General features: G+C 48.6%; 1 protein-coding gene across 6 annotated transcripts in view; it reads right to left on the reverse strand.

Moving 5' to 3' along the window:
• Window positions 1-15,427, reverse strand: part of WRN (WRN RecQ like helicase) — a 156,965-nt gene that overhangs the window by 70,379 nt on the left and 71,159 nt on the right. For all 6 annotated transcript variants that reach the window (XM_075604019.1, XM_075604011.1, XM_075604001.1 and 3 more), the window contains 3 exons: window positions 14,122-14,303; window positions 12,910-13,011; window positions 8,592-8,684 (listed from right to left, as the gene is read on the reverse strand). In XM_075604019.1, the coding sequence (XP_075460134.1) occupies window positions 8,592-8,684; window positions 12,910-13,011; window positions 14,122-14,303 (377 nt within the window). The remainder of the gene's footprint in view (window positions 1-8,591; window positions 8,685-12,909; window positions 13,012-14,121; window positions 14,304-15,427) is intronic.

Here is a 15,427-nt window from a genome sequence, read left to right on the forward strand (position 1 = left end):
CAACAAGCGGTGACATGTTGCCATGACAATGTGGCATCACGTGATGCCTCACCATAATGCATCCCGTTGTCAAAACTAGGAAGTCGCTGGAAGTCACTTCAATTTGATTTTTCCAGTGACCACATCATGAAGTCAGCGTCGCCGGCACTATAAGCGCGCCTTTAGGCTGCGCTTATAGTGCTGGCGACGCGACAAAACAAATGTATTGCCACCGTCGCGAATTTCTGAAGCCGGTCAAATTTGATTTTTCAGCGGCTGTCGCCACGTGACAGCCTCTGAACCAATCAAAGACCTGGTCGCCCGCGACATCGCCGGAAAGCGAATTACAACTTTCGCTAGCGGCGACGGGTGACTTCATCCGCAGCACGCACTATAAGCGTGGCCTTAGGTTAATTTCACACCTCACGAGCCCCCTCTATTTCCCACCCTCTACCCATGAATTTCTCTCTCCCCTCCGTCTCACTCACTCACTCTCCCCCCCCTCCTGCCTCGCATGTATTTATCTCCCCTGTGTCTTATACCCCTCTTTTGCTCACTCGCCCCTACCTTCCATCAATTACCCCACTCTGCTCACTCAATCCCCCCCACAAAATACATACCAAAAAACCCCAACCCGCAATACATAATAAAAATACCCGCCCCGCCAATACATATTAAAAACACCTCTGTCTCCCCAATTTATTTTTAAAAGACCCCCACCCCACCATACATATTTAAAAAAATTGGGTCGCACAGGTAAAATCATCATCATCCCCATATACCCAACCCCTGCATCACCCATCTCTTCTGCCCCCCCTCTGCGCCTCCCACCCCCCCCCCCTCTGCATCTCCCGCCTCTCTTCTGCCCCCCCCTGCATCTCCCGCCTCTCTTCTGCCCCCCCCTGCATCTCCCGCCTCTCTTCTGCCCCCCTCTCTGCATCTCCCGTCCCCCCCTCACCCTCTGCATCTCCCACCTCCCCCTCTGCATCTCCCACCTCTCTCTTCTGCCCCCCCCTCTGCATCTCCCGCCTCTCTTCTGCCCCCCCCCTGCATCTCCCGCCTCTCTTCTGCCCCCCTCTCTGCATCTCCCGTCCCCCCCTCTCTGCATCTCCCGCCTCCCCCTCTGCATCTCCCACCTCCCCCTCTGCATCTCCCACCTCTCTTCTGCCCCCCCCCTGCATCTCCCGCCTCTCTTCTGCCCCCCCCCTGCATCTCCCGCCTCTCTTCTGCCCCCCCCTGCATCTCCCGCCCCCCCCTCTCTGCATCTCCCGCCCCCCCCTCTCTGCATCTCCCGCCCCCCCTCTCTGCATCTCCCGTCCCCCTCCCCTCTCTGCATCTCCCGTCCCCCCCCCCTCTCTGCATCTCCCGTCCCCCCCCCCTCTCTGCATCTCCCGTCCCCCCCCCCTCTCTGCATCTCCCGTCCCCCCCCCCCCTCTCTGCATCTCCTGTCCCCCTCTGCATCCGGAGGGAGGGCCGAGGACCTGGAGGGAGGGAGAGCCGGGGTGCAGAGGGAGGGAGAGCCGGGGAGTCGGAGGGAGGGAGAGCCGGGGAGTCGGAGGGAGGGAGAGCCGGGGTGCCGAGGGAGGGATAGCCGGGGAGCCGGAGGGAGGGAGAGCCGGATGGAGGGCCGGGAGCCGGAGGAAGAGCCGGGGGAGGGAAGGCAGGGGAGAGCGGGAGGCCACGTGGCCGCCCCTGCGACTGCTTTTTTGTTAAAGCCCCGCCCACGGCATCCCATCCAATCCCCTGCGGCCCGGAACTCTGAAAATACTTACCTGCCGCCGCCAACACAAAAAAACGGACCAGGGAGAAAATCCGGGACATTACCGGGACGAATCAGCAACCAGGACAGGAGAGAAAAAAAACGGGACTGTCCCGGCAAAACCGGGACATCTTGTCACCCTACTGATAGGAAATAGCTGCAGGACCGGAACTTGGGAACAGAAGTTTAAGGATGGATATTGGGGGCAAATAGAGTTAAAAATAGTGTAAAGAGTTGCTGACCGGTTATACCGGGAGTACTGATACCCGCAAATAGTGTATGATTTACAGTTTAGCGTCTGTACATAAAGATGCTGTGTGTATTGAGAGTTAATGTAACTCTATGGGCTATCTTTGCCCCAACAAGCTTTGCAATTGGGTTTTTAAACACTGTGCAGGAGCCCATTTTAAAACTTAGTTGCAGAGTCCAAGTTGTAGAGCCCAAGTTTTAGATTTCCATGTATAGGGTTTTCTTTGAGTAATCCCTTCCAGAAATCAGCTAATCACGGATGTCTGGAAGGAGAAACTGTACAAAAGCGGGACAGGGATGTGGTAACTGTACAAATGTATAACACTTTATTCCCTGTAAAATGTATCCCCCATGTTGTAAGATAGTCTGTTCCCCTTACAGTTTAGAAAAGACAACATGTGCTTTAGCCTTGGTATGCGTACAGTCTCAGTAATGTAATTACCTGTGCTGACTGCAAACAAAATGCTGGTTCTAGCAAATGGTGGCCAGGGAAGGGTTGGCTATCCGGTCCAGAGATGGGCTCTCAGCGGGGAGACCGTTTGTTCCCCGCAGACCTGAAGGCGCCATCCCAGCGGGACATTTGGGGCTGGCAGAACGGAGCTGTTGCTGGGTTGGAGTCCCCAGCGCAATCCCCAGAGGTAGCTTTTAAATCTGCCGCTTCTCAGCCCCACCGTCAGCCAGGGAAGGTCCTGAGTGCTCAAGACGGTTCCCCTCCTGCCATTGGTGCAGCTGAGCAAGCCCCCGCCTGCTATTGGCTGCACGGCCACGATCCGCACTGGGATTGGCTGGCAGCCATGTTAAAGATAGGGCTTGCTGGCTATGTAAGGAGACCGGCCGGTGCAGGGAGAGAGACTGTGAGAGACCATGTGAGTCTCTGAGGGCTTTTCAAAAATGCTTCTGTGTGAAAGGGCTACACACCAGTATGGAAGCACTGGAGAAGCCCGGTCAGCAGAGCAAGCTAGCATCTGATGGAGACACAGCAGAGGGGGAGATTCAAAAGTACTTTGTGCTGGATAGCACCGAGAGAAGAACTGAGAAGCTTGGTACAAGCACACCGGGCACTGCAGATTTTCTTGTTCTATTTATTGAGCCAAATAGTGCTGCACAGTTTTTGGCTCAATAAATAGAACAAGAAAATCCGCAGTGCTTGTCCTTTTTTCTTACCATGCACACTGGATTACTAACAGGCCATCCCTGACACACACACACACACGTCACCTCTCCGCTTCCCACCTCCCAGCGGGGCCGCCGCGAGGCAGCTGCAGGAGGAAGGGGGCCCTTTCGGGCGCCGCCATCTTAGGCACTCGGCACCGCGAGGCTGCCCACTGCCTGTCCCCCCGCTGGGGAGGGAGTGAAGTGAGCGCCGGGGAGGGAGTGAAGTGAGCGCCGGGGAGTGAAGTGAGAGCCAGGGAGTGAAGTGAGCGCCGGGGAGGGAGGTGAGTGAGTGCCGGGGAGGGAGGTGAGTGAGCGCCGAGGAGGGAGGTGAGTGTGATGGGGGGGGAGAGTGTGTGTGTGTGTGGCTGAGAGGGAAGAGAGTGGCAGTTGGGTGACGTCAGACCCACCAATCTGATTGGCCAGAGGCTGAGGACCAATCAGATTCACCGCAGATAGCACTAACCTTTCGATTTTATATATTAAGATAAGTCAATAAAATCATGTATTCCAACTGATACTATGGAAATTTCTGCAGAAAAATAAATGAAACAAATTCTACTCAAATCTTTCATTCAATCAAAAACATAAAAATTAAAATACAATTTCAGTGACAAAACACAAAGAAGTTTCACTTGGAACACGCGTGCTCAGCACACACCAAGTCTTTTTTTTCCATTTCTAAAGAGATCCGAGAAAAAATATATATTTTTTTTTTTATATAGCCCCGTCTGTGCGCATGCGTGCGCACACAAAGTCACTGGCACTCCAGTATCCACGTGTAAAGGTCCGGTGAGGAAGACATCTTACCTCCCCTCCCCCTGATAGGTTGTAGTCTCAGGCAGGAAGATATCTTTGAACATGATCACTTTATTCTGACAGCACACTCAGTTGGTACAACCATGCACACTGGATTACTAACAGGCCATCGCTGAGCAGAGAAGCACCCGTATTTATATATTTCTTGTATAGAGTGCAGCAGATATCCTTTATTTCATGGGACACGAAGCAGACAGGGTAAGCCTTCATGAAGCGGGCGCCCTGCACCTAGTTTAGACTAGGGACTTCCCCCAGACCGCCAGTTGGTATGTAATCCCTTGATTTTGCATTTTTTGTATGTCTGCGGTCTCACCAAATAAACCCCATTTTATTTAACAATGTTGTCCTGCCTAGAGAATTGATCTCAGAAGGTATAAAGGTGTTAAAATGCTGGTCTCCTGTGACACTTGTCTAAAATGATCTTAAAATAATCAGGTTCCAAATACATTAGCAAAATATGCACCAAACCTATTACTTTAAAGGTTCAGCCATTTTAACATACAGTAATTATAGCCAAAACACAGTACGTCCTCACATGTGTAAGGTTAAGCACTTAACACATACTGTTTTAAGGAAAGAAAATGACTAGAAACATTTACAGTCATGCTCTTCAGAATTGAGCCCTTCGGTCCGATTGTGCACTATACATATCTTGAATTTGGTAAACAGTCCAAACAAAATAGGTCTTACAAGACTGATAATAAACTGCTATTTTAATTCCTATTTTTTTTTTTTTTTTTTTTTTTTAAGTGAAACTTCTTTGCTTGCACCTTCCTAAATTCAGGACTAAAACTCAATTTTAGAGACAAAAATGCATAATGGAAGTAAGGCGCATGCAAGATGGCGTGTGCGCACCCCCGCTGGCTCAAAATTCTCACAGCATTAAAGGCCCTTGGAGACGAAAAAGTGATCAGGCTCGTTAACGAGCGCGCTAGCCCCTTACCTGATGCTCATGCATGCGCAAAAGCAGCCAACGCACAAATAAAAGGAACAGTGTTATTAGAGGAATTCCAATTGAGTACAAATATAGAAGTGTAAATAGCTAAAATGTAAGAAATCTACTACTTAGAATAAAAAATGGAGAAGTGCAAAAGATGCAAGGTGTGTAAACATATGAATTGTATATAGATGAATATAATATAGTAACTGTAATGATTATTTAAAAAAAAAAATGAGGGGCTGTGTATCGAGCACGCACATTCTAAGGCAAACTTCTTTGTGTTTTGTCGCTGAAATTGTATTTTGATTTTTACGATTTTGATTGAAGGAAAGATTTGAGTACAGTATGACGGCATTTAGATACTCTACAATCCAAAATATATGTATCTTACTTTAGTTATCACTAGCTGAGAGACCCGGCGTTGCCCGCGAGTTAAATTTCCCGCTAGGAGGGGAGGGAGGAGGGGGGGACACAGTGGACAGGAGGGGGGGGGACAGTGGACAGGAGGGGGAGGGGAGGAGAGTGGACAGGAGGGGGTGGGGGGGACTGTGGACAGGAGGGGGTGGGGGGGACTGTGGACAGGAGGGGGTGGGGGGGACAGTGGACAGGAGGGGGTGGGGGGGACAGTGGACAGGAGGGGGTGGGGGGGACAGTGGCAGGAGGGGGGGGTTGCTTAAAATTTCCGGGTCCCTCCTCTCCACTCCCCCTGTATGTTTCTCCGCTCCCCCCTCTCTCTCCGCTCCTCCCCCCCCCCCCATGCGCAGCTCCGGTCCCCACCCTACAGTGTCTGACACACACAGTGACACACGTCACCTCTCCGTTTCCCGCCGGTGCTGCCACGAGGCAGCTGGAGGAAGGGGGTCCTTCCGGGCGCCGCCATCTTAGGCACTCGGCGCCACGAGGGAGGAAGGGGGTCCTTCAAGGCGCCGCCATCTTAGGCACTCGGCGCCGCGAGGGAGGAAGGGGGTCCTTCCGGGCGCCGCCATCTTAGGCACTCGGCGCCGCGAGGCTGCCCACTGCCTGTCCCCCCGCCGGGGAGGGAGTGAAGTGAGCGCCAGGGAGGGAGTGAAGTGAGCGCCGGGGAGTGAAGTGAGTGCCGTTGAGTGAAGTGAGCGCCGTTGAGTGAAGTGAGCGCCGGGGAGTGAAGTGAGTGAGCGCTGGGGAGGGAGGTGAGTGAGCGCCGGGGAGGGAGGTGAGTGAGGGTCGGGGAGGGAGGTGAGTGAGCGTCGGGGAGGGAGGTGAGTGTGATGGGGGGGGGGGGGGAGAGTGTGTGTGTGTGGCCGAGGGGGAAGAGAGTGGCAGTTGGGTGACGTCAGACCCACCAATCTGATTGGCCAGAGGCTGAGGACCAATCAGATTCACCGCAGATAGCACTAACCTTTCGATTTTATATAGTAAGATAAGTCAATAAAATCATGTATTCCAACTGATACTATGGAAATTTCTGCAGAAAAATAAATGAAACAAATTCTACTCAAGTATTTCATTCAATCAAAAACATAAAAATTAAAATACAATTTCAGTGACAAAACACAAAGAAGTTTCACTTGGAACGCGCGTGCTCAGCACACACCAAGTCTTTTTTTTTTCATTTCTAAAGAGATCTGAGAAAAAAAAAATATATATATTTTTTTTATATAGCCCCGTCTGTGCGTGCGCGTGCGCACAGTCACTGGCACTCCATTATCCACGTGTAAAGGTCCGGTGAAGACATCTTACTTCCCCTCCCCCTGATAGGTTGTAGTCTCAGGCAGGAAGATATCTTTGAACATGATCACTTTCTTCTGACAGCACACTCAGTTGGTACAGCCATGCACATCAGAGACCACTTCTTGGGGCTTCACCCTCAGGATGTACAGTACCCCGGACCTACACTCCAGACCAAGGGGCCCTGAAGCAGTCCATGCTCTTCCCTTACTTCCTGGTGGAGTAAGGGGTATAGTCTCCCATCCACTCCCCTAGGGGAGGGAATACAGTTTGGCAGAGCCCTGCACAATTGTTTGGGTAGACCAGCCTCTCACAAGAAGGTAGAGGCACTGACTATATTTGGTATTGCAGCTCCTCAAGAACAAAGGAAGTAGGTATCAGGCCTGAGTCCTTGTTTGGACACATACAGGCCTAGTCACTCCACCTCACCTGTCAATCAAGAAGCTGCAGTGAGTGGGGAAACCCCATGATAACTACTGGCAGCCTGTTCTTACCAGGGCTTTCTGCCAGGATGGGGCAGACGGGTAGCCAAGGAAACCAGTCCTGGCTACACTTGCTATTCTGTTTTACAACAAAATAATTTTGCGATGCTTTATACATAGGCCCTATTCTTTCCATTTCGGATCTTCTGAAGAAATATTAATTTGGAAGTATTTCTGTTTTTAAGGCTCCTGTTTAATATTCTGTGAAGCTGCTGCTCTATGGTAAATTCCCTCTGCTGTTTATTTTTTTAAGTGTGGAGGAGCAGGGGATCCCCGGAGCTGAAACACCCTATTTTCAGCTCCAGGGACCCCATGGTTCCCAAGAGAATTGCCTGGAAAGATGCTGCCGGTAACATCCCCTTCTGGGAAAACAAAATGGTGGTTAAAGCTAAAGCGTTGGCCCAATAGGAAGCCACAACATCATCTGTAGCAGCTTCCTATTGAGGCGTGACGGAGTTTTAAATATGCTTAAGTACCTGCAGCACCTTTCTTTGTACTTATCTCTGGAGCCTGGTGGCGACGCGGAGATTAGCTTAGGTTCAGCTCAGAGGACCACAAGGCTGGGCAGGGCGTGGACTACTGCTTTAAAGAAGCATCTGCGTTCCATTCATTACATGAAGCAGAGCCTACTGTGACTTAATACTGTAGGTTGTATTAAGTTACATAGTGCTGAGAGAGCACATAGCACTGTAAATAGAATTGTGCAAGCACAAGGAGTCCCTGCCCAATAGAGCTTCAAGGTTACAAGGAGCGGGCACCTGCATCTGAACACGACTCCCCTGCTTTAAAGTCACGGTCGTTGTTTTCAAAGTCAGGGTAATCATTCACTGAGCCACTCATTCAGTCCAACATGGAGAAGCAGCTTCACGTGATATTGAATCAGGGCCTAAATAAGAAATAAACTTTCATTGAGAACATTTACATATTATTGATGCACAAGTCAAGAGAGTGAAATCAGTCAACCCACAAAAATGGGAAAGTGATTTGACCCCAGAAGATGCAGCTAGATAAAGTGAAGATCTACAGATGGTACTGATTCAAGAACAGAAGAGAAAAAGAAAATATATAGAGGATTAGTGCCTTAAAGGACACTCCCCTCCCCCGATGTCCACATTTCCACTGGGATGAAAACAGAAAGAAAGCAGCACTCGAGGTGTAAAAAAAATGCCTCCTGTACTCATTTGTTTGTGCCTTTTTTCTAATACCATTTTTCGCTTTATCATAACAATTTTCTAATACGATGAGCATCTTGTTTACCTACTTCTATACAAGTTTAATTTATTTTCTCTTTTCATAACCTATAGTGCTTTGCATGAAAAGGAAAATCCATGTCTACAGTATGCGACCATCATTTCTATTTCAAAACCTATCAGAAGCAGAAATAGGAACGGTTTTAAGCTTTGAAGTGATCAAAGTCTGAAGCCTACACAAATTGAACTTAAGGAAGACAAAGTATAATAAATGCTACATTTCCAGGTTTTTGACCTCTAGGGAGAGCATTTACCTGTTCTTGCAGTTATCACAGCATTTTTCAGTCCCCATGATGCCAGAGGACGCCTTGCGGAGTTGTTTGTCTTCAAAATGAGACAAGATGATCCTACCCAAGGGACCATTGGAAAGTAAATAAAAAGAACAAGAATGTACATGTTAAATTGAATGAACACAACAATGGGCTAAAATCATCTTCATTAATTTGATCTTAGGGGAGGCAATTATTTGGTTGTTTCATTCACAGACAGTGATGTCACTCTAAGGGAATACATAGACATGCAAAGCTAAAGGAACATGCATGTTCTATAATGGTGGTGTTTAATGAGGGAACGTAATTCAAAATGTAAAGTCAAATAAATAAACAAAAGTATATTTTTCAATGCTGTGCAATGTACAATGTTTTTAACACGCCAAACTGTTCCATTATTAGTAGACAAACGTATAAACGTAAAAAAAAAAAAAATCTTCCGCTTACAGAAGACTGAAAATGCCAAGTACAGGTTGTAATAGCCTCCGAAATACTGCCCTCACTATAAATCAACTCTCTACATCACCAAATAGAAGAGGTAACCACTTGGTTAACAACACATACGCAAGGTATGGTTTGTGCTTGTAACCACATGGCTGAAGGCAACAAGCCTCTGCACATTCAAGTTACCATTCTCTCGTGATGGTCAATCTAGCACAAATCTCAAAGGGCAGTGATAAGGCCCATACAGTATATGCAAGAGACCTGCTAGCCCCGGAAAAAACTATTATAGGCACAATTTACTATCAATGTTTGACTATAAAAAAATACTTGGAAATCAATGTACAGTCAAATATTCAGCTTTTTATTACAATTCTCTTCTTAGTATTTGTTTGGGGGGTTCATGTAAATTCAATTACAATTCTCCTTCAGAAATAAAACAAAGCTCATTTAAAGATCTGTCCACAAAAAAAAAAAAAAGGAAAACAAACTTGAACAAAAATGCAATGTTAGATTGTCCTAGTAAGTAAAACAATAAAAGAAAGTAGGTTAAAATATTAAGAAATACCCTGCAGTGTGCATTTATGCATATGCTGAAGAACACCTACCTGTAGAGCAATGTATTTAATTTAGCAGGTCAGAAATTCATTATCTAAATTAATCGTGCTAAAATTTCCTCCATTTTTTTTTTATACTGCAGACCTTGCAATTGCACCCTAGCTGCCTGTTACCACAATATGAAGGTGTTATCAGCTTTTAAATGCACAATTTTATGGGTGCACTAGCACAAGCCTGTGGTCTTTGTAGAATAAGACTGCGCTTATAGTCCCAGCTACAGTGACGGCGTGCCGCATCAAAACAAATAGATGTAATCTGCCGCATGAGCCTATAGTGGACGCGACGGTGTGACACAGCGACAAAAATTGCTGAACTCAATAGATTTTGATATTTACTGCGACGGCCGCACCACGTGACCGCCCCTTGCAACCAGCAAAATTGCAAACACTGAATTACAACTTATGCGACAGCGGCGGTGACGTCACCGATCGCCGTCAATGTAGCCTGCACTATAAGCTCAACCTAAGGCGCATAAAGCAAATACCTATATGAAGAATTTCCTCAGGTTACACCGTTGCGAGGTCCTATTGAAAAGCTAAGCGGTGCTTAACAACGCACAATAAAACACAGTTAAACAAGGATCTTTGGGTACTGTAAATAGTGCAATACGGTACCACCAAGTATCTTACACACCAGCCAGTGTCAGAGACAAGGAAAAGGAGAGGGAGGGTGAGAGAGAAAGAGGAGGGCGAAAGAGAAGGGGGGGGCGGGCGAGAGAGAGAGGGGGGGCAGGCGAGAGAGAGGGGGGGGCAGGCGAGAGAGAGGGGGGGGCAGGCGAGAGAGTGGGGGGGGGCAGGCGAGAGAGTGGGGGGGGGCAGGCGAGAGAGTGGGGGGGGCAGGCAAGAGAGAGGGGGGCAGGCGAGAGAGAGAGATGGGGGGGCGAGAGAGAGGGGGGCGAGAGAGAGAGAGGGGCGAGAGAGAGAGAGGGGCGAGAGAGAGGGGGCGAGAGAGAGAGAGGGGGGCGAGAGAGAAAGGGGGGGCGAGAGAGAGAGAGGGGGGCGAGAGAGAGAGAGGGGGGCGAGAGAGAGAGAGAAGGGGGCGAGAGAGAGAGAGAAGGGGGCGAGAGAGAGAGAGAAGGGGCGAGAGAGAGAGAGAAGGGGGCGAGAGAGAGAGAGAGAAGGGGGCGAGAGAGAGAGAGAGAGAGAGAAGGGGGCGAGAGAGAGAGAAGGGGGCGAGAGAGAGAGAGAGAGAAGGAGAGAAGGGGGAGAGAGAGAGAGAGAGAGAAGGGGGAGAGAGAGAGAGAGAGAGAGAGAAGGGGGAGAGAGAGAGAGAGAAGGGGGAGAGAGAGAGAGAAGGGGGCGAGAGAGAGAGAGAAGGGGGCGAGAGAGAGAGAGAAGGGGGCGAGAGAGAGAGAGAAGGGGGCGAGAGAGCGAGAGAGAGAGAGAAGGGGGAGAGAGAGAGAGAAGGGAGAGAGAGAGAGAGAGAGAGACGGGGGCGAGAGAGAGAGACGGGGGCGAGAGAGAGAGACGGGGGCGAGAGAGAGAGACGGGGCGAGAGAGAGAGACGGGGGCGAGAGTGAGAGACGGGGGCGAGAGAGAGAGACGGGGGCGAGAGAGAGAGACGGGGGCGAGAGAGAGAGACGGGGGCGAGAGAGAGAGACGGGGGCGAGAGAGAGAGGAGGGGGCGAGAGAGAGAGAGAGGGGGGGCGAGAGAGAGAGAGAGGGGGGGGCGAGAGAGGGGGGGGGGGCGAGAGAGAGAGAGGGGGGGCGAGAGAGAGAGAGGGGGGCGAGAGAGAGACGGGGGCGAGAGGAGAGAGACGGGGGCGAGAGAGAGAGGAGGGGGCGAGAGAGAGAGAGAGGGGGGGCGAGAGAGAGAGAGAGAGAGAGGGGGGGCGAGAGAGAGAGAGAGAGGGGGGGCGAGAGAGGAGGGGGCGAGAGAGAGGGGGGGCGAGAGAGAGGGGGGAGAAAGAGAGAGAGGGGGCGAGAGAGGGGGGGCGAGAGAGGGGGGGGGCGATAGAGAGAGGAGGGGGGCGAGAGAGAGGAGGGGGGGCGAGAGAGAGGAGGGGGGGCGAGAGAGAGGGGGGGCGAGAGAGAGAGGGGGCGAGAGAGGGAGGGGCGAGAGGGAGGGGGGGGGGGCGAGAGAGGGGGGGGCGGAGAGAGAGGAGGGGGGGCGAGAGAGAGGAGGGGGGGGCGAGAGAGAGGAGGGGGGGGCGAGAGAGAGGAGGGGGGCGAGAGAGAGGAGGGGGGCGAGAGAGAGGAGGGGGGGCGAGAGAGAGGAGGGGGGGCGAGAGAGAGGGGGGGCGAGAGAGAGGGGGGCGAGAGAGAGGGGGCGAGAGAGGGGGGCGGGCGAGAGAGAGGGGGGCGGGCGAGAGAGAGGGGGGCTGGCGAGAGAGAGGGGGCGGGCGATGAGAGAGGGGGGGCGGGAGAGAGAGGGAGAGAGAGACTCAGGCTGAAAGAGGTAAGGGAGGTGTGTGTGTGGAGTATGAGGAGTAATGTAAGGAGCAAGAGGGAGAAAGTGTAAGGTGCAAGAGAGGGGAAATGTGAGGAGAGAAGATAAAGGGGAAAAGAGTGTAATGGAAGGAGAGGGGTAGAGTGTAAGGCTGCGTCCCCGCTAGCACTGAGCGGGCGGCGCCTGCCGCAGTTACTTACATATATAGATATATGCAAATCCCCGCTCACGCGGGCACACGCGGGCACACGCGTTCTGCGCTTATGTAAACAAAAAAACCTATCTTTCCAGCGCGCTCAATGCCTCTCCAAGCATGGGCGCGCTCAGCGCCAGCGGGGATTGAGCCTAAGGGCGGGGAAGAGAGGAAGTGTACGGGTAGAGAATTTCTAGAAGAGGCGTGCCCCAGAATTTCACAATCTAATTCTGGGCTGCATTAACCAAAAAAAGATTGAAAAACACTGAACCCAGGATTAGAACCGTGTTACCTAAATCCATAATCTCTCTCCCCCCTCTCTAAACTCATATGTCAGGGTCTGGATGTAAGCAACGCCTCTTCAGGTATGACTTGATCTAATTAACGTTAAGTCCCTGCATTAACCTTCATGGAACTTTGTGGCTATGCGTTGTTGGGGGGGGGGGGGGGACTGGGACGATTCCTCTTTTGCTTATCATCCCTAACAGCCATTATATAGTTAATGCAATGCTGTTCCCGGACACAAAACACTACTTAACATTAAATTATTGGAGATACACATTAAGGCCTGATGCGTTGTTATGTTAGGTCACGTAAAGCTGCTTAAAGGAGCTCTTTGGATCTGGCCAAAGAGAGATGCAAAAAACTGAAAAAAACTCCTACTTGCGCCGGCAGGTGCTCGAATTTAGGTATTTTTCCATCTTTGCCATCATCTTTAGTTTGTACTCCCGAAAACTTTTGGTTTTTATCTCACTCAGCATATGCCTGACAAATGGGAAAAAAGGAGATCAGACATTTTAATAAACATCTTTTTAACCCAATACAACATTGCAGGTGATTTGGAAGCATGTTTTGTGCATCTGTGGCTGCTTTGCAGGATTCTTATAGTATAAACATAATATTCTTGAAGGTTTCCTATAATTACCATTGATCAGGAAAACAAAGTGCAGTCAGCTATCCTTGTACAAATGTGTGTGTCTGTATATATGTATATACAGTACACACACACCTATAGATGGCCATGGCAGATGGCACAGGGAGTCTGGGGGATTTTGGGACATTTTGGGTAATGTAGAATAGATAACTGCAACCTAGGACCTTAACCCCTAACCCTAATCCCAAATATTAACATTAACCCAAAACCCAATATTCTTGACCTTCACATCTAACCCCAACCTCTAAATCGTAAAAAGCATAAAGCCAGCGGTGAAATGGCCATGGCGAATTGACCCACTCCTTGCAAACTACACATTGAGACAGTGGAGAAACATGATTCGGTGTATGCATTTATATGTGAATTATTACAATTGTCCTCATACTCTGCAAACCTTAGAAATACAGGTCTTCTGACCGTAGATTGTGCTCTTTCTATTATACCAATAAATCACATAATTTACAAAAGTGCTAATAAGCTTCCCTTTATAATCTGACCCTTTAAACTATCCAGAAAAGTAGTTTTATTTGGTAACTGCATATGTTACTCCTAAACAGAGCATCTTTTGATGTGTGTTCTCATAATCACAGTATACATTTTCAGAATGTTGCTATCTAGTCCAAAATGGCGATTTTTGCACTACTATAGTTTACTATTGATCAATAAAAATTGGGTTTACACAAGGCTTGCGATTAACAATTAGACTGCGTAACCACACTAGACACCTATTGGTGGCACCGAAATCAGTTTATGCAAATGTAAATATTTGCAGAATCCATATTTAGAAACTAAAGAATCATATGAAAAAATAACCCCGCCAAGGGACATAATTCATGTTAAAGGGTTGCACAAGGGATTACAGGAAAATGTACGCTATAGTACTAAATGCACCTCTTGAACCAAAAATGAGTTACTTTTGTACAAACAGAAATATTATTTACCTGCTAAAATTCATGTCCGCGTGAGTCCAGAGAGCATGGCAAGAGCTGGGAAGAGCGTCCCGTCCAGCTCTACCAATCTCCTGATAGTACGACTCCATTTCCTTAGGGGCCCCATAGTGAATAACTTTGCGGATGTCTGCTTTGTTGATGCCCATACCAAATGCAACCGTGGCCACAACACACTAGCAGGGGGAAAAAGGGATGGTTACTATTTTTTATTAAAGTTTAGATTGGGGTACTAGTTAAATCAGAGTGATCTTCAATACTACAGTACGCTCCCATTACCTCTTATTTCATTGGAATGGGTGCCTTATAAAAACATGGTTCATAAAATAGCCTAGACAGCATAAATAGATCAACTGGTCCTCCCAGTGCCTTCAGAAATACTATTTTATTGCAATTTACATCAAATGTAATTTATCAGTTCAAGCCACCTACTAAATGAAGATGCTAGCAGAATTACTGTGGGCTAAATCTTACATTTTAAAAGAGGACTTTCACTTATCGAAGTCCAGGAAACGATAATGTTTTTAACATTCACAAATTGCTAGAATACTGTGTTTGAATGCATGCGCTCTCAGTGTAAAAGGCACGTCGCTGTGATTCTTATAAATTACAGTACACAAATCATATGGAGACTTTGACGGCAAATACAATACATATCTTTAAAAAAAAAGGTTGGACATCTTTTTAGAAAGGAAAGGTATACAGGAATATACTGAATAAGTAAATATGGGAAGGATGTTGATTCAGGAATTTATTTTCCCCTTTATGATACATCATTGGATGATGTCACTGGGATTTTGTGTTTGTCTTCCTTGAAATCAATATACTGTAAGTAGGGATATAGGATAAAGTATCTGTCGTCTAGATTTAGCATGGGTTGAACTTGGACATATGTATTTTTTCAACCTCATCTACTATGTAACATATGATAGCCATGGGGAAATTAAAGGAGCACAATTAACATTCTAAATGCATAAGAAGGCAAAGCTAGAACTGAACACTGTGTTTGCTTTATAAATGATAGTATTGTTTTTCTCCTCTCAAATCGGTTTAATATACTGTATACATACACACACACACACACACACACACACACACACACACAGCTTGACAATTGCAGTCGCCCGCTCGCCACCGGCAACTGCATTTGGCCCGCTGGCGTGTCTATCGGCAGCATGATACAGCGTTCTCCCAGCATTCTTCATTCAAGTTTTGTCTACCCCTCCAGCTCCCATCAAAATGGCTGCGTGGCGTCAAATGACGGCACGTTGCCATGGCAACAGGACGCTTCATGGCATCT

This window comes from Ascaphus truei, chromosome 1 (assembly GCF_040206685.1).
Source record: "Ascaphus truei isolate aAscTru1 chromosome 1, aAscTru1.hap1, whole genome shotgun sequence".
Taxonomy (NCBI): domain Eukaryota; kingdom Metazoa; phylum Chordata; class Amphibia; order Anura; family Ascaphidae; genus Ascaphus; species Ascaphus truei.